Raw genomic sequence first — 18171 nt, forward strand, 5'->3', positions numbered from 1 at the left:
GATTTCCTCTCCATCTTTCTGTCTTTTCTCTTTCTTAACCCTCTCTATGGTAGGAGAGAAAAGTCTTAGTTTATGAAGCCAGGGGCAGAGGTCATACCTTACTATTTGAATTTAAATAAGTCCTGTTGTGAAGATGTTATTCAGAGCCTACTCTTCTCACCATTTTACTAGGCCTCCCCATGATGGCCTTCACTTACAATGTTTTTATCACTACCCTTAAGAATCCTACTTACTATGATTTATTCCAAATGAAACTTGGCCATGAAAAGCAAAGCTCCACTTCTCAACTGCTACAGCCCTTTGTGTTGTCTGGTATCCCAGTTGTTACTTCTACCATGATACACATACATGTTCCCTGGCTGGCTTTAGTTTTTGAAGGTCTAAAAACATGCACTGTCTACAGATTTGCTTCCACACACAACCCAGTGTCATGACTGAAGAAATGCCAGCAAATTCCAAAGAATTACAGGATTAAATATAGGGGGAAAAACAATCCTCACAAATACTTCCTGTTGACAACTAGCCTTAAGTTCTCATTTAGTGAAAGACCAACAAAACCAAAAGAAAGTGCCAAAATACAAAGAGCAGAATCTATGTCAAGAGGTGCTTATTATGACCAGAAGAGAGAGATAGATGCTCTAAAGGAAGTGTGGAATGAGGAAAAGGTGACCGTGGAGCACTATTTCTTAACTCTAATTTCCTTCAATGGGTATTAGCAATAAATGAAGATGCCAGGGAATCTATCTTGCAAGGTGCATCAAAAGGGAGCCTTTTGGTGAAAGGACCAAAGTGACTCTCATACGGAGAGTGAAGTAGGATCCATCAGTACAGACCTCGGAGGAAAAGCAGCAGGTGGGATGGCTTAGCACTGTTCTCCAGGGTCAATGGGTGCCAAAGATGCAGCCAAGATGGCAGAGGGCTGGATGTGGCCTAGCCTGCCGTGGGACTCTTCAGAGAGCTACTCACCCACCTCTATGCTCAGATATGACTGGAAACTTTGGTTCCTCTAATATTTAGTTTTTTTTTTAAAAATTAAAGAAAATGTATTTGAATTTTGATTTTTGGAGTTCAGGGACTTCCTCTGTAATCTCTACAAACATTCGTGCCACAGGCCACAGCTAGAAAGGTAGCAAGGGCTTCTGATGAAAGGGAGGATTTGAAAATGAGATTAAAGGCCTATGTAATGCATGTTCTTTGTCTTGTGACTTGAGTCTTTCTTCTCTCCTCCTCTTTCTCCTTCCCTCCCCCTGTCTCTACTCATTTCTTTTTCTTGTGGATTAGGGGTTAAATACAAGTCCTCACTCATGCAATTGCTCTCCCAACCACTCAGCTACTCCCTCACCCAGATTTAAACCTCTTGAATGTCCATTCATCCATGTTATCTGAGGTTTATTTATTTATGTATTTATTTATTGCCCAGTTAGGTCTATTTTGTTGTGATAAACACCATGATCAAAAGCAACCTAGGGAGAGGGGCGAGTTTATTTGCTTACACGCCACTGGTTACAGTCCATGACTGGGGAAAATCAAGAAATCAAGGCAGAAACTTGAGGCAGAAACCCTGAGTCAGAAACTAAAGCAGATTCCATGGAAGAATGCCGGTTATTGGCTTGCTCTCAATGGCTTACTCGGCTTGCTTTTTAAAAGTACAATCCAAGACCATTTGTCCAAGGGTGGCACCATCCATAGTAAGCAGAGCCCATATCAATCATTAATGAAGAAAATGTCCCACAAACATATCCACAGGACAGTCTGATGGAGGCAATTCACAATTGAGATTCTCTCTTTCCAGATATATCTAAGTTTGTGTCAAGTTGAAAAAATCCAACCAACACCAACATAGTACCTCATTGAACCTGGAGCTTACCAGTTCATGTAGATTGGCCTGCATTTACCCCCAGGGGTCTTTATCCTTTTTCCTTCCCAGCGCTGAGATTTTATGTATGTTCCTACCACTGCTTGTCATGGGTGTTGGAGATCCAAACACAGGTTCTCACACTTGCATGGCAAGCACTTTACCAACTAAGCCATCTCCCCAAGCCCTCCAGTTAGTTGTTATGACAAAGATGATCATTGTGTATCAATAACTCAGTCTTGGGTGGGACGTTATGGGGGACTTTTGGGATAGCACTGGAAATGCAAATGAAGAAAATACCTAATTAAAAAAAAAGAATAAAGATATTGGGTCAGGTATATTTGACACCAGTAGAATTCGCTTAATATGTGATAAAGTTCTTGGTTTGATCCTCTCTCTCTCTCTCTCTCTCTCTCTCTCTCTCCCTTTCTCTGTTGCTCTTGCTTTCTCTTGCTCTCTCATACAAAGGAACAAAGATAGATAGATAGATAGATAGATAGATAGATAGATAGATAGATAGATAGATAGATAGAGATAGATGATAAATAGATAGGTAGATAAGTAGATGATAGGTAGGTAGATAGATAGATAGATAGATAGATAGATAGATAGATAGATAGATAGATAGATAGATAGATTCCAGAAATGTCAAAAGACTTGTGATAGTATTTTAATCCTTAGTTGATTACGAATGAAATTATCCACAAGGTGCTAAGACAATTCTTTAACTTATAATTCAACTATTATTTTCTTGTGAAAAATAATGCCCAGAAATTGATGTACTAAATAGTACTTTAAGATCATAAAACTAGAGCTACAGTGTGCAGACACAAGAAAGGCAAGTGGTACATATTCCTTTAGCTTTGAAGTGATGACTCTTGTGGTAAGTGATTGCCCAAGCTGTAATGAGTGCAGCAAGCTCATGCTTGTGTAATTTCTAAAGCCAAATTCTTATTTAAATACGGAAAGGGATCTTTTCTGATAAATCTAATTTGCTTGGTGGACATGATTCACACGGTAACCAATTTTGAACAAGTTTTCAAGGTTCAGAAAATATAAGCAGATAAAACTCCAGGTAGAAAGGCATACCACTTCAGCAAACTATATTCATATTCAAAGTTATTTAGGGCAGTTAAAATTTACAAGTAACCCCTACAGTTTAAACAAAAAGGCATAGGCATAATTACATATTTGGGCTTTTGTAATCTCATTTTAATCATTACTGGGCCAACAGTAAAAATAAAACCTTGAGTTTGTATGCAATTAAGACTAGCTGCTCATTAGATTTAGCCAAACTAGAGGCTACCTCAATGAAAAATTTGTAATGGCTATTACCACCATACATAGGTTCAATATTATTAATATATTGATTCTCTGCAGCCTACCATGAGGACAGACTTAAGCACTGTTGATCCTAGAGCTTAGCAGTTCATCTGATTTCTTTATAAGGCATTAAATGCCAGAATGACATAAAGGTTAATGTTATAGTATTAGAAGTAATTTTATTTAATTAATAAACTTTATCACACATCCAACTAATTAACAAAAATAAAAATGAAATAAGAAACATGTTTTTTTAAACCAAAATTGTGTTCTTATTTATAACCATATGAACAAAGTATTTTTAAAATATGCTTAGGACCTTTTTCAGTGGCCATAATGGAAGGTAAGCGGGGCAGCATCAGAGACTTTCACAGACCCTACCAGATTATCTTGTCTGCTGTTCTGCAGGGATCTTGGCTGTGATCCTTCATAGTCTACTAGAAAAGCTGTGGTTCAGTTCACAGCAGCAGGGAATTTTCCACATTTGCATTCATTTTTTAATTTTAAGAACGTTGACATGGACAATTATGCCCACAGGTGACAGGAAACCTGTGTTTCAAGAGAGAACTTGATCACATCTCTAGATAACCTAGGTATCCTAAACAAGTGTGCGAGTGCCCGCAGGCTTCATGCTGCTGCCAGGAGCACATAGTTTTTGGATTGGTAAGAACAGCCAGATGACGCTTCGTGAAATATAAATGGAAGAAAGACTCAGAGAGTGCAATAAAAACCCTCCACCCTTCCGTCTAGGAGGACCAGAGAAAGAACTTGAGCAGCTTCAGAATATGGCTCTGGGGGTTCTGATAGCAGTCTGCCTCTTGTTCAAAGGTGCGTAATTCCATTTTTGTTACCTTTGTCCCACCTTACAATGGGAAGATTTAGTTCTCTGGATTCAGAGTTGTTCCCCGGCAATGATCAAAACAAGGAACGTGTGGATTAATTATGTTTTTAGAGAATACATGTCTCTCTCTCCCTCTCCCTCTCCCTCTCCCTCTCCCTCTCCCTCTCCCTCTCCCTCTCCCTCTCCCTCTCCCTCTCCCTCTCCCTCTCCCTCTCCCTCTCCCTCTCCCTCTCCCTCTCCCTCTCCCTCTCCCTCTCCCTCTCCCTCTCCCTCTCTCTCCCTCTCCCTCCCTCTCCCTCCCTCTCTCTCTCTCCCTCTCCCTCTCTCTCCCTCCCTCTCCCTCTCTCTCCCTCCCTCCCTCCCTCTCTCTCTTTTCTCTCTCTCAAAGAAGCCTGAAGTGTTTACTTTTCATAATTGAAGCACACTTGATAACAGCTACTGCCCTACAGTAAGCTGTGCGTGGTGATTAAATGAGTTATGTAAATACATGAACTTTCTCCTGAGAATGAGTGTATTTCCTTGTTCCATAATTGTACTCTTGTCAAGGGGACAGCTAAAAAGTACTCTGGAACTGCCCTTGTCAGGTTCTGGATCTCAGTGGAAACAATGAGTTAGAACCAGAACAGAAGATGGGAACCCCAGGATAAGAGCCACTTTGGGTCTGTCATTCATAGACAAACGAAGCTCACGTGTGACAGATGTTCTTCCTCCTCTACCACAGCAATGAAGGCAGCACTGAGCGAAGAAGCAGAGGTGATCCCTCCTAGCACAGCACAGCAGAGCAACTGGACATTTAACAACACCGAAGGTATCTTCTTCCCCCTTTATTTCAAGGGACTTCTTTAAAACTTTTGACAGAACGTTGCGTTTGATGGAGAACATTTGAAAATTTTTAACTAAAATTTTTTAGATAATCAGCTATTTCAGAGAGATGATGATGCTAAACTGAAGTGATAGGTAGGTGTGCCTGCCAAACACTGCCTTTCTTTCTTTCTTTCTTTCTTTCTTTCTTTCTTTCTTTCTTTCTTTCTTTCTTTCTTTCTTTCTTTCTTTCTTTCTCTCTCTCTCTCTCTCCCTTCCTTCCTTCCTTCCTTCCTTCCTTCCTTTCTTTCTTTCTTTCTTTCTTTCTTTCTTTCTTTCTTTCTTTCTTTCTTTCTTTCTTTCTTTCTTTCTTTCTTTCTTAAGAGAAAGAAGTGAAGCAGGGATGAGAAAACCTGCCTATCTTCCACTACTCTTCTAAATGTGAGCCCTGCCATGGGTTCTGCTGGGATTCTGCTTGACTTCCAATGACCCTTTTATACTGGGTATAGTTGAATATGCTTTGACATTCTGGAGGAGAGACATTGTATTTTGATCTGGAGCAGGAAGCTTGGTAGCCACAGAAATGACAAGAAGCGGTGCTTTTCTCCATCTTCGGGAAGGTCTTTTCTCGTGGCTTGCTGTCATTTTAGCATGTGCTACACTTCCTGATCCTTCTCACCTACTTTGGTTATTATTGGTGGTGGTCATATATTTTCTCTCCATGTCAATGTGTGTATCACAATGACTTCTTGCTGCTGCTGAAGATGGCATTGTGGCACAGTTTTCAAACTCATTTGAACTTGAGATGAATTTGGAAAGCTCCTTGCCTGCCAAGACCTGAGTCTGAATGACTAATGACTCTCACAGAACTCATAATGGCCCCTGATAGAAAGATTATGGTTTGTGATCAGGACCCAGGAACTCTTTATTTTGTTTTCAGGGTCTAACCAAAAATATAGAAACATTTAGGGATGTGGTTTCATCTTAGGGGTTGATGTCATACACTTGTTTCTAACAACTCCGCCCTTACCCCTTTACCCTCTCATATTGCTGAACTGTAAATGAAGTCTCTGATTTATATAACAACAGCAATAAAAAGAAAGGAAGGAACTATTTCTTTGCTTTCTTTGTGGAAAAATTTTGTATTTCTCCCAGCTTTGTTACAATGCTGGGATGGACCCCAGAACCTTGCACATGCTATGCATCTAACATCGTGCTATAGCCTCTCATTTTGCTTTTTAACTTAGAAATTTACATCTTATATCTTATAAATGTTTTAATGAAGTTATAACTAACTTCTCCTCAAAGGGAAAAATGAGTCTCTCTGGGGTACCCTTCCTTTGGAAATGGTTTCCTTCAAATTCTCATATTTTCTAGAGAATCCTTCTTTATATTTGCTTAAGTGAACTTGGTTCATCTTGAATTAAGAGGAACTTAGCATGGTTTGAATGAGAAATTCTCAATGTCTCCAAATAAATTCCTAAAGGGATCAATTACGTTAACAATACCACAGTCAGCAAATTGAATGCCAGTGTTACGTTCTGGTGTGTGTTCTCAAAGGAAAGTGATATGGCGTCTTGTTGGTACCCTAGTAAATAGAGATTTAGTGTTTTTGACATGAGAAAGAATGTTTTTTAGGTCTGTATTATTTTTCCTAAAGACACCTGAGTAGGATTGTCTTAGCCTCTGTAGGAATGCCAATACAATATATTGCGAGGAATGACTAATAGTAAGGAGGTGGACTTATGCACTCAACAGGTCATAAGATGCCACCAACTGTGCTTAAGCAAAGTTTAAAGATGGCAACCATTCAATTATGCGGTTTTTCCCTAAGAGTCTTTCCCATTGCATAAGCACCAAGGATAGTACAAGTAGGTGTTCCATCTGGCATGCCAGCACCAGTAGCATCCTGAAACCCAGATGATTTTCCAGAGTACCCTTCCCTGACTCAGGTGTCCCTGGAGGAGGTTTCTGATCACTAACTACACGCTGCCATCATTTTTGTGGTGCTGAAAGAAAGAGAAAGCTATTACAGATTCCACTCCCATGGCTTTCCAACATCTCCACAATACCTCTTAACCGAGCAGAACTTCCACTTAGTATGTTGTAGTGTTGCTATTAGCTGTGTTCACCTAAGCCCACACTGGCTCTGGCTTCTCATATCAGTTGTAAAAGCCCTCTCTGGTTAATCAATGAAAAATTTCCCTCTCTAGATGGAACTTCTTGGCAGTTCATGGAAGAGTGAAAGAGGGGATTCTTATCCTCTCCTCTAAAGAGGGAATAAACATCTCTTTTATTATTAGGAAAAGTTACATCCCTAGGTGATGACATATTAATCCCTAGGAATGTACAGGGGAAGTGCAAAGTGATATGAGGCCTTCTGCTCTAATTAGCATTGGTTACATGGCTGGGAAACATGGTTCAAAATTACCTCCTAAGCTAGAACCAATGCTGCCACCTTTTGACCAACTTGTTCCTATGCTTAATTGTGTAGCTTCTAAAGAATAGGACTATCATTAATCCACCTCCACTCTATAACTAACCGATAATGTGTAGAGAGACACGAACCCAAGCTCTTGGATATATTCCCCCCTCCAAAAAGAAATCCAATATTTCAAAGGACAAAGGGTCCAAAAAATTCTTAAAATAAAAGATCTCTCTCTATATGTATTGAACATGTATTATGAAGTTGGACACACTGAACTGTTAATGTATCTCCTTTTCCTAGCTGACTACATAGAAGAACCTGTAGCTCTGAAGTTCTCTCATCCTTGTCTGGAAGACCATAATAGTTACTGCATTAATGGAGCATGTGCATTCCACCATGAGCTGAAGCAAGCCATTTGCAGGTAACTGCAAAGAACTTAGCAAGTCTTAGACATGGGAGAAGGGGATGCACACAGCACAGTTGCAACTGTTCTGTGTTGTCCACTATAAATAGTGCTTGACTGCCAATAGGTATTGTACTTCCCTGGGAAAGCCTATTTCTCCCGCTCTCAGCATTCCTTAGCTACCCATAGTTCTTCATATAGGGTTGAGAAATCATGAGACCTACCTCAACCCTGGTCCACATTAGCTTCTCTCTTGATGTTGTCCTTATTCAAGTCATGTTTAAGTGGCCATGTTGGGGAGACCTCATGGGTGTCACTTCTGTCATTTCTAGGAGACACAGCAAATTTCTTCTTCGTCTTAAGTACATTGGAGTGCTTGGAGGGAGAAGAGGAATGGGGTAAAATGATGTAATTATATTATAATCTTAAAAATAATTTTAAAACAATAGAATGATGGAAGGGCAGAAGGGGGAACACTGCTTGATCTGAATGTGACTGGCCATTGTATTTGAATATTATGACATCTTTTTAAATAAACTACTTATTCATATTACTCAACACCATAGTTCCCAGACTATTGCACGCACAGACCGGAAACTTGTTTGCAATGCTGACTTTAAGATCTACAGCTATGAAGTCAGTATCTGCATTTCTAACAACATACAATGGCACCTCTGAACTTACACAGGTTTCCAGGATGAGACAAATTCCCATGAGAAGAAAATCCATTCAGGAAGATAAAGTCCTGGAGCTACCATGACCTTCTCACCCCACACTGACTGGCTCAGTTTCCTGACAAGCAGTCTGCCTTTCCCTCCTCACAATGAGGGAACACATGAAAACTTACTGAATAGACTGTGCTAAAGTGCAGGCTGTCTCATTCATGGACTGGCTTCCTTGTGCCTTAGCAAATGTCTCTTTTTCATCCTTTGAAATGTGTCACTCGTTGGTACTTCTGTAGACTTTACAGTTGCATGCTCTTTTCTCTCTTTAAAGATGCTTTACTGGTTATACGGGACAACGATGTGAGCATTTGACCCTAACTTCGTATGCTGTGGATTCTTATGAAAAATACATTGCGATTGGGATTGGCGTCGGATTGCTAATTAGTGCTTTTCTTGCTGTCTTCTATTGCTACATAAGAAAAAGGTATGGAAAAGACAAATCATTCAGTTGGTTGTGTGTGTTTACTTGACAAATATCTATTGTTTGTCAACAATAGTCCCTATTGTTGATGTGTGTGTCTGAAAAGACCCTCTGTGATATTTTTGGTGCCTTTTCATGAACCCAGACAAGTGCTTAAAAGAAAGAAAGAAAGAAAGAAAGAAAGAAAGAAAGAAAGAAAGAAAGAAAGAAAGAAAGGAGGGAGGGAGGGAGGGAGGGAGGGAGGGAGGGGAGGGGAGGGGAGGGGAGGGGAGGGGAGGGGAGGGGAGGGGAGGGGAGGGGAGGAGGAAGACACACAGAAAGAAACCTTTCCAATACAATTAGAACAATGCAAATTTATAGTTTTCTTTCCTCTTATTTATGTTTGCCTGAGTCAAAGTTAAAAGTGGGAAAGATAGCAGGCTTTTAGAAGGCAGAGATTAAATACATCTTACTGATGAGTAGACATTTAGTGTACAACAAAGCATAAATATTGTTGAGTAAACAGAATGTTAAGAAATGAATACTAAATGAATGAAAACATGTGACACACATTGACCACTTTCTCTTTAGCCATCAAGTGAGTTATCTTCAGCAATATTGTTTAGTGTTAGAAACCCAATACTAAGAACTCAATCTACAAAACAAGTTGATATTAGTTACATATATCCCATATTATTTCTAGTTTTCCCACACTGGTTATTTCTCATTAAATCCACACAACTAGGAAAAAAATCACAATTTAATGAGAGTCACATTAAGAACAAATATATTTCTACAATAATATTCATATTATGGTACATTCACTATTCTCAATAAAAAAAAAAAACAACTAAAATTCCGTGACCAAAATTAGAAAAGTTTGTTTTGCTTAATAGATGTCTATCAGAAAGAATCAAATATGTGTTTGATTAGCTTTATGCTGGTCGACTAGATGAAGAATAATAATGAGAAAGAGAAAGAAGAAAGCAAGGAGAAGGAAGGAGGAGGAAGGGGGAGGAGGAGGAAAGATCTGTATACAGGAAAGATCTGTATACATCCATGAGCCGAGCATGGAAAGTCGGGCTCTCGAGAAGATCTGGAGATGGAGATGCTCACGCGTGTGATGGTGGAGGTCGTGTGACATCTAAGACAAAATGTGTAGTGAGCTAATGAAAGAAGACAACATAGCCCAAAGCTGCTAAGCAAAGGTGGGGCTTCAGCTCCAGTGCTGTCTCAGCCTGATTCCACAGGGAGAGATGGGGTGTGAATGCCATCATACTTGGCTTTAATACTTCATATCAGTCAATCGTGGGTCAGGATGATCACAGTGGGGTAAAAATCAGGGTCTCACAATCTCTTAGAAACTTGTTGGTAAGGCACTCTGTTGGTCCTGGGCAATCCTCTAGAGCAGGATGCTACTGTGCATGGGTTACTTTCTACTACTGAATAATGCATCCACCAGTAGATAAATGGCATCTAAGTAGAGTACCAAGGGCAACTGCTACAGCAGCACACTTGCATGTGTAATCCATCACCATCAACACACAGCACTCTTATGGAAACCAATGTTCTCTCTGTTTTAGGTGTATAAATCTGAAATCACCCTACATCATCTGCTCTGGAGGGAGCCCATTGTGAGACCTTATAAGACATAGTCATCAAGCCATTTGTCAAAAGCCACAGGGAATCCAATGGAGATCTTTGGATGATACAAAATGTGATAAGCTAACTTGAAAATAATGGTGGTTTGGGTCACAATGCAGTAATTGACCATTGGTTCTTAGCTTTGGTCATCGTTGGGTGCCATGGAAGCTATGGGAATGAGCTACAGTAACAGAAGCCAAGTTCACTACCCTTCTTTGGGTTTGCTGTTGGGTGGTTGTTGTCACTGCAGGAAGATTTGTTCTATACTTCTGACCATCTCAGATGTGAATTTTCATTTTAATTGTTTTCTACTACACATCAATCAAGTCCAAGTAATGCCATTTCCGGGTTCTTCGGGCACTCAACATTTTGGGCCACCCGCCTCGATGGACCTAATAGCAAAGTATCTGTCCTTATGGAATTTCAGGGAATTTGGTATCAATTTTTAGATGAAAACAGTGAATGTCTCAGCTCCTTGAGTGAACCAAAGATGCATTACACCTAAACCACTAAAAGAAAATGGAATATCCAAGGCAGCATAAATCCTACCCAGCTGGTGACAACAGTTTGCAAACTTCATTCATGTAGTTTGGAAGAAGCAGATAAATTCCTGAGGACTGAAAGTCACCTGGACAGCAGATCCAGAGCAGGCAAAGTAGCTGTTCCTATATCGACCATAAAGCCTGTGTGGGCTCATCTGTCCCCTGATGTTTTTGCCTATCATCTCAGCCTTACATTGGAAGACTCACACTTGGTATCCATCGCTTGAACTGAAGTTCGACAATTCACCTAATGACTAAAAGCTTACAATTGTTCCCAAAATATATAGGAACAACAGCATGTGGAATGTAACCATTTTTTGACGTGTTGATAGCATATTTGCACATGGGTTAAAAAAAGAAACAGTCGTAGAAATACTTATTAGGGAATCAGTATCCCTCCTTGGAATTGCTTCTGCTACATGATTCAATCTTGGGCAAGTCTCTTATATTCTTTGTGGTTTGGTTCCATTCTCTACAAGACCCATGCAGTTCCAAAATTGAACTCTAATAGAACTAAAAAATACCTCCTATAACTGCATGGCAGGCAAGATTATCCTCAATGCTTCCATCCTCAGCCCCGTTTCTAACCCTCAAATACCCACGAATATTATCCTTACTATATATTGTCATGTTCAGTTTGTAAAATAATAACTTATTTTGAAAAGAAATAAAAAATGAAATTACAAAGCAATAACAGCTACTGTCTTTTCTTTTTTTTGGATTCAGTCTAGAACCATGGGCTTATTTCTTTTTTCTCATAAGCAGAACAACTTGATCTTGAGATTAATTAAAAGAAAAACCAGACTTAAATATGGCTACAGTGATAGTCAACCACAAGAGCCATGCATATAAGCTTTTCATCCCCTCTTTAAGAATACAGCATTCTGCTTTCCTTTGAAGAGAAGGAATTTCCTTGTCTTTGTGTTTCCTGCAGAAGGAATGGAATGCAGCTGCTTTCCATGTCAGCACTTTCTGCATGTGCAAGGTTACATCACGCCAAGGGGTGGGGAGTGCTGGTTCCACCCAGTGACTCCAGTAACCACACCTAGAAAGCTACCTCTTCCTGAGCATTTCAAAAGAGGTAGAAAAGCTGAGGAGAGTCCAGGAAGAAACATTGCAGGCCTACTTTCAGTTGACCAAGGACTTCCTCTTGAGGAAAGGCAAGAGATACCGTAAATGGTCACCCACATTTACTGTCTGTAAGTGCTTACATGTTTCAGACATAATAACCTCAAATTAGAACATCAGAAGTTGACTTCCAGATAATCAAATCAAAATGTTAACCAAAACAAAACAACCCCTTCCCTCCGAAAACCAGTAACACGCAATTCAATCTTCTTCACTCACAGAGAGCTATTTATTAACACTATAAAACACACCGAGCTAAACAACACAAAAACCTAGACTAGAATTTATGAAAGTTATCTGATTATGAGCTTCTTATGATCTAACAACAGGGGTTGCCTTTTCAGAAAAGATTCTCTGACATACCCATGGAGCCGAAGGGACATCTGGCAACATCTGTGCACATACAAAAAGCTGAAATACGTATACAATAAGATTCTGAGACGAACAACTCAATAAAACCTTTGCCTCAGAACTATGTTTTCAGCTATGTAGGTGGATCATCAGTGATGTGTTTATGGTGTTTGTGACAAAACCAGTCAGTCCAAGAAATTGAATTTCCTTCCATTCTGCCTTTGCCTCCTGCCATGTCTGCCTCTATGTCAGTTCTGTGAGAGTACATCCTTTGGTCAGCCACATTCATAAGTACTTCATTATGTACTTTAGACTATGGTAGGGGTGGCGCAAATCCTGTAATAGTACCCATACAAAGCTATTAACTTTACAAAAAAAAATGATTTACAACAGCTTGTCACTGTATCCCGAGTTAACTTTTCCTATAATCATGTTTTCATAGGATGAAATTATAAACTGACCCGTCTTTTAGAATTTCCTGCCACCATACAGATCTAATCCTTCAGTTTTGACATATTCACTTTGGTGATGTCAGTAAGATTTTCCTTCATTATATTTAATTGAAAAACAATGTCTTATGAAAATAAGACAAACATCAACAATTTAAATTGTTGATGTTGAACACAAGGACAGTGCTCGTGTGCCAAAGACTTGTGAATAAACCAACTAACTTCTTGACGTTACAAAATGTTACATGCTATCTTGCGTGTGATATAAATATTGATAGCTTGCAACCCACACATATGGGAAGGGTTACCAGAAGCCCTATTGCAAAATACCACTCTTTCTACCTTACATCATTGACTGATGACATCAGATAGGAACTTCTGCCAAGATGCAGTGGAAGTGTTGAAATTGAATTTGTCAGAGTCTGGCATTGCTAAGCTGGGTGAGTCCACATTTCTGTCCAAACCTTTGGCACAGATCTATCCAGTAGCACATTGAAGAGCATACTTTTCAAGTTCTGGATGATAGTTCTGTTAATTATTCAAATCAATCGGTGACCTTGGGAGACTCTGAGCAACTAGCGACCCATGTTCCAGTCTTGAGAAGACCCGTGTTTTAAAAAAATGTGTTCTGTTGTTTTATTTCACTTCGCTCCATAACCTAAATGAGGGAATACCTGCTGCTTCCGAAGAAACAGCTCATCGGGGGTAGGAATTCGATTACATGATAAGGAGTTGGACAGCCTCGCTCAGTCCAGTCTTATCTCAACACCTTGTGGCCCTTCATTCTCGTTTTTGTGCCTCAGATACAGGAGCATAGATGTATGTAGATTGAAATGCAGTTAAGATCAAAGGCAAGTAGCTACAGCTAACCATGTGGCTTGTCCTCAGGGAGTGGCTAATGAGATGCCAGGATTAGTGGTGGGTCTGTAATCTCAGCATTTAGAAGGCAGAGGGACAATCTCAAATCTTCAAGGCCAGTTTGGGTTACTTATCTAGACTGTCTTAAAGACAAAAAACAAAAACAACATCAACATCAACAACAACAACATCAACAACAACAACGTCAACAAAATTTTAAAAATTAAAAACAACAAATCATGCTGTAGATCTTTTTTTTGGAAAGAATGGCATCTCTATACTTTTAAATTTGCACAAAGGTATTGAATCAATATAAAGTTCTTTAACAAATCAAGGGAGCATACTAGTGTCCTAGCACTGCCATTTATAATCATTTCCAAGGCTTTTAATTAACCCAACAGACACACATTTAATTGTGCAGACTTGTTCAAGGACACACAACATTCAGCTCTTTCTCTTTGCCATAGCCTAGGGGATCTCTCCCGACAGGGTATGGAAAATTCATATTCTTGGTGAACCTAGAGAGGTGGCCAAGTGATCTACAAATGAAAACCAGTTCTTTTCTTTATAATAGACATAATAGCCTTTGTCATGGACCAACCACAGAAATTCCCTACTGTCATCTTCAGATTAAGATGTGCATACCAGTGTCAGGGTGGGGCCAGAACAGGAGAGAAGAGCCTGCCAACAGGAGAGTCCACAGACTGGAGACTGGAAACAAAGCCTGGCTTATCCTCAAGACTCAAGGGATAAAAGGATCACTTGAGAATATTCCTCGTTGATCTGTGGACAAGTGTCACCTGGCACTGTTAACTTCCATGGGTGCCCTTGACTGAGGTTGGTGATCAGAGACAAGAAGTAAAGCATCCAAGCTGTCAGTAGAATTCAGTAGACCCCGTCTTCCTCTCCATTACCTTCAGTCCTACCCTTATCCAAATTGTTCCTTAGAGAAAAATATTAAATTTTGATGGACTTGATTAAGGCAACAATTTGAGATATAAAAACAATATCTGTGTCACTCTAGGTACAAGGCTTCTCACGCAGTCCTGGGGCTGCTTAACTCCATGGAGTCCTTTGGATATGAAATTCTATTAAATGGCTATAAGAAAAATAAAAAAACACTCTGAGAGTTATCAGGAGGATCCCACCCACAGACATTATCTCCTTTGGCTTCCATGTGTTTGTTTTACATCAAGCCCACATTTAGAAGCCAAGGTATTTTCTAGTGAAGAGAAGGCAGAAAACTGTCTTGCATAGCTGTGGTTAGGAATGCTTGCATCCTCCAAAGCTACCGGCCCCCAGGGCTTAAGCTGCCAATTCAAGGTTCCTAGGAGCCTTTAAATCTGCCAACTTGGTTGTTTGGATTAGTGTTATGGTCTTTCCTCATCTTAATTTAATTACCAGGAGGCCTGTAGAGGGCCCTGTTGCACTGCAAACCTCACAGGGCAGAGAAAAACCTCAGATCAAAGAGTTGCCCAGGAATGTACCTGCTAGGAGAAGCCACACTCACCTGGGAGCTGGCAAGGTGCCAGCTGATGACTCAGACACTGCCCTGCCCACATCCCTAGCTGCTTCCTGCTACAATACATGCTGGGTGTGTCTTCTCAGCGAGTTAGCCTGCTAAAGTCACCTCCCAGTTCAAAGCCTGACACCAGCTTCTCCCATCCCCCATGCCCCACAACTGATATAAATATCTTTATTAACTCCTCCTTTCGACTGTTACCCTTAATAATATTAGTCAATTGTTTTTCATTAACTTACTTTATACACAGCGCCCCTCCTCCCTGCCCAGTCTCACCCTCATAAATCCCTCCTCCTGTTACCCCCTTCCCCTTGCATACCACTTCACCTTGGGACATCTGTTCATAGCAAGACAGTCCAGCTAGGGGAAGGAGATCCAATGGCAGGCAACAGAGTCAGAGACAGCCCAGCTCCAATTGTTAGGAGACCCACATGTAGACCAAGCAGCATATCTGCTAGAGATGTGTAAGGGACCTAGGTCCAGCCCCTGCATACTTTTTGATTGGTGGTTCAGTCTCTATGAGCTCCCATGGGATCAAGTTGGTTAACTCGGTAGGTCTTCTTGTGGTGTCCTTGAACCCCTGGGCTCACTTATTCCTATCTCCCAGTCTTCCTCAATACTCCCCAGGTTCCATCTGATGTTTGGCTGTGGGTTTCTGCATCTGTTTTTATCTGCTGCTGGATGAAGTCTCTCAGATGACAGCTATGCTAGGCTCTTATCTGCAAGCACAGCAGAGTATCATTAATAGTGACAGGGGTTGGCTCTCTCCCATGGAATTGTCATTAACTTTCTTATCTACCCAAATTTTGGTAAAAGTCACAAGGACACAATTCCAAGGCCTCTTATTACTGTGGATTCAAATTCCTGTTCTCATATTGCTTGTTCATTCCTTTATCAAGCTATAAATGACTAGAAGACCTTGCAAGCAGAATTTTCTTAAGTAAACTAACAAACGTAACATATTTTCCGCCCTTCATTGCTGACTTCTTGAGCTAATACGGAGGTGCAGTTGTCCCTACTCTCTTCACGACTCACCTACCCCTTTTCTTATGCTCTGAGAAAACTGTTAATGTTTAATCAAGTGATGGAGAAATGATTTTTATTCAGTGCAACAAATTTGGCAGTAAATTGGCCCAAACTGGTCTAGAAGGTGGGGTTTAGTAATGGAGTTTGTATTTGGAACACTTTTGAGCCTGGGTTTGACTCACAGCTCAAATGTGAGGAAATTAGCCTAACCTGTGCTTGTTTTAGTGGCAAGAAGTTGGTTAAGAGTTCCCTAAACACTCAATAGAAAGATGGTGCCATCAGACTAAAGGAAGTCTATAGGAGACAGGAGAGGTGGTGCCATCAGTTGTCCTGCCTTGAGCCTGAAATTATGCAAATACCATAGCTACCACAAGCACCAGAATCAGGAACTGTGTGCTGGACAGACAGCCCCTTCTGCAGGGCAGTACCAGTCCCAATTTCCTGAGTGGTAGGTAAGTAAGCATGCTAGCTATCAGATGCTTCTTAGAGCTCGGCAAGCATCCATTCTCCAGTGTTTTGCCTTTGCAGGGCTAAGGCAATATATAGAACTTTGCCAGAAATGATAGTTGCTTGTTTGTTTGTTTTTTTGCATCCCAGTGGCACCCTTTCTGAAGATCGCTTAGATTTTTCCATTTCCCTCTGCCGTGTGTAAAGGTTTAGGTTGTGTTTTTCTGCATACCTAAGTTTAGGTGTCAAACAGAATATTCCATCACCTTCAATACTAGGTATGGCCTTTAAAGGAGAGGCCGGGATTTTAACTAACTAGAGCAGTGAAAAATCAGCCCTGGAATTTTTAGTAGCATTCTTTATCAGAGGCCACTTTATCTCTGTCTCAGACTTTATTCCCAAACTAGCAGAATGAAATCTTAGGTTTGTGAAACACCAGCTACGTAACTGTAGTAGCCTGCCTGAGGATGAGCAAGCTGTACGGAGAACAAAATACTCGGCAGTGCACCATAAGAGAGCAAAGGTTTATTTTGACCCATGGTTTCAGAGAAACTTCTGCCTATCTTGGAGGAGAGGGCATGGCTACAGGAGTGAGTGTGCCTATGGCAGTGTTGGTGGTCAGAGCACATGGTTATGACTCTTCTCGGGGTTACTGAGAGAACACAAGAGAAGCAGCCTGGTCCAAAGGACCATCCCACTTTTGTCACCCAGAGCCCACCTACTAACTAAAATCTTTTGAATTAACAAATGAGCCCCTTAAGCTGGGGACTGTGTTCAAAATGCATGCTGGGGGGATTTCCAAGTCAAACCAAGGCAGAGTCACTTAGTCCATCCAGACATGGAAGTTCTAGCTGTGACCTTGGACTATAGATGCATCAGTTGTGACTGCAATATTTCCTTCCTCCCAGATCATAGGATTCACTCAAAGGTTTATATGGAAAGTACATAATTTTTTGCTCCTTTGAGGTTTCATAAGGTTCATCTTGTCACATAGACTCAACTTTGTTGTTTGGATTTTTTGCCTTTGTTTATTTGTTTAACAAAAGCTCAAAGCAATAACAATTTCCAGCTCCAAAACAGCTGTCCAAGTTTCAACGTGATCAAGAAAATACAGGTATAATGATATGAAAGACTTTCGAGTGCTGACCAATGAATATGGCCCTTCGTTTTGACCTGCTAGAAGACCTGGATGAACACTGCCCTCAGCATACCACAGGCAAAGCAGTGACGTATGCATGTTAGATGTTTGCATGAGTGCTTTGCAGCTAGGTTTTCAAAGGGGAAACATCTCTTGTAATCGTATAAATTGGTAGGGATTTTTATTTCTGGAATATGATCTGCTGGATACCAATATGCATCTGGGATTTCTTTCTTATGCATTGCTTCAACTGCGGAGGTCCAGCAGTGTCTGTACACACGGATACTCAT

The 18171-nt window shown here is 40.5% G+C and overlaps 1 protein-coding gene across 1 annotated transcript; it reads left to right on the forward strand.

Annotated features, from left to right (window-relative positions):
* Positions 1 to 3957: 3957 nt before the first annotated feature.
* Positions 3958 to 11653, forward strand: Epgn (epithelial mitogen). Its single transcript, NM_053087.2, has 5 exons — positions 3958 to 4006; positions 4741 to 4827; positions 7549 to 7669; positions 8648 to 8800; positions 10360 to 11653. Exons 1-5 carry the CDS (start codon positions 3964 to 3966, stop codon positions 10412 to 10414), a joined length of 459 nt encoding a protein of 152 aa, NP_444317.1. The 5' UTR covers positions 3958 to 3963; the 3' UTR covers positions 10415 to 11653.
* Positions 11654 to 18171: the final 6518 nt, after the last annotated feature.

Source organism: Mus musculus, chromosome 5, assembly GCF_000001635.26.
Source record: "Mus musculus strain C57BL/6J chromosome 5, GRCm38.p6 C57BL/6J".
NCBI lineage: Eukaryota > Metazoa > Chordata > Mammalia > Rodentia > Muridae > Mus > Mus musculus.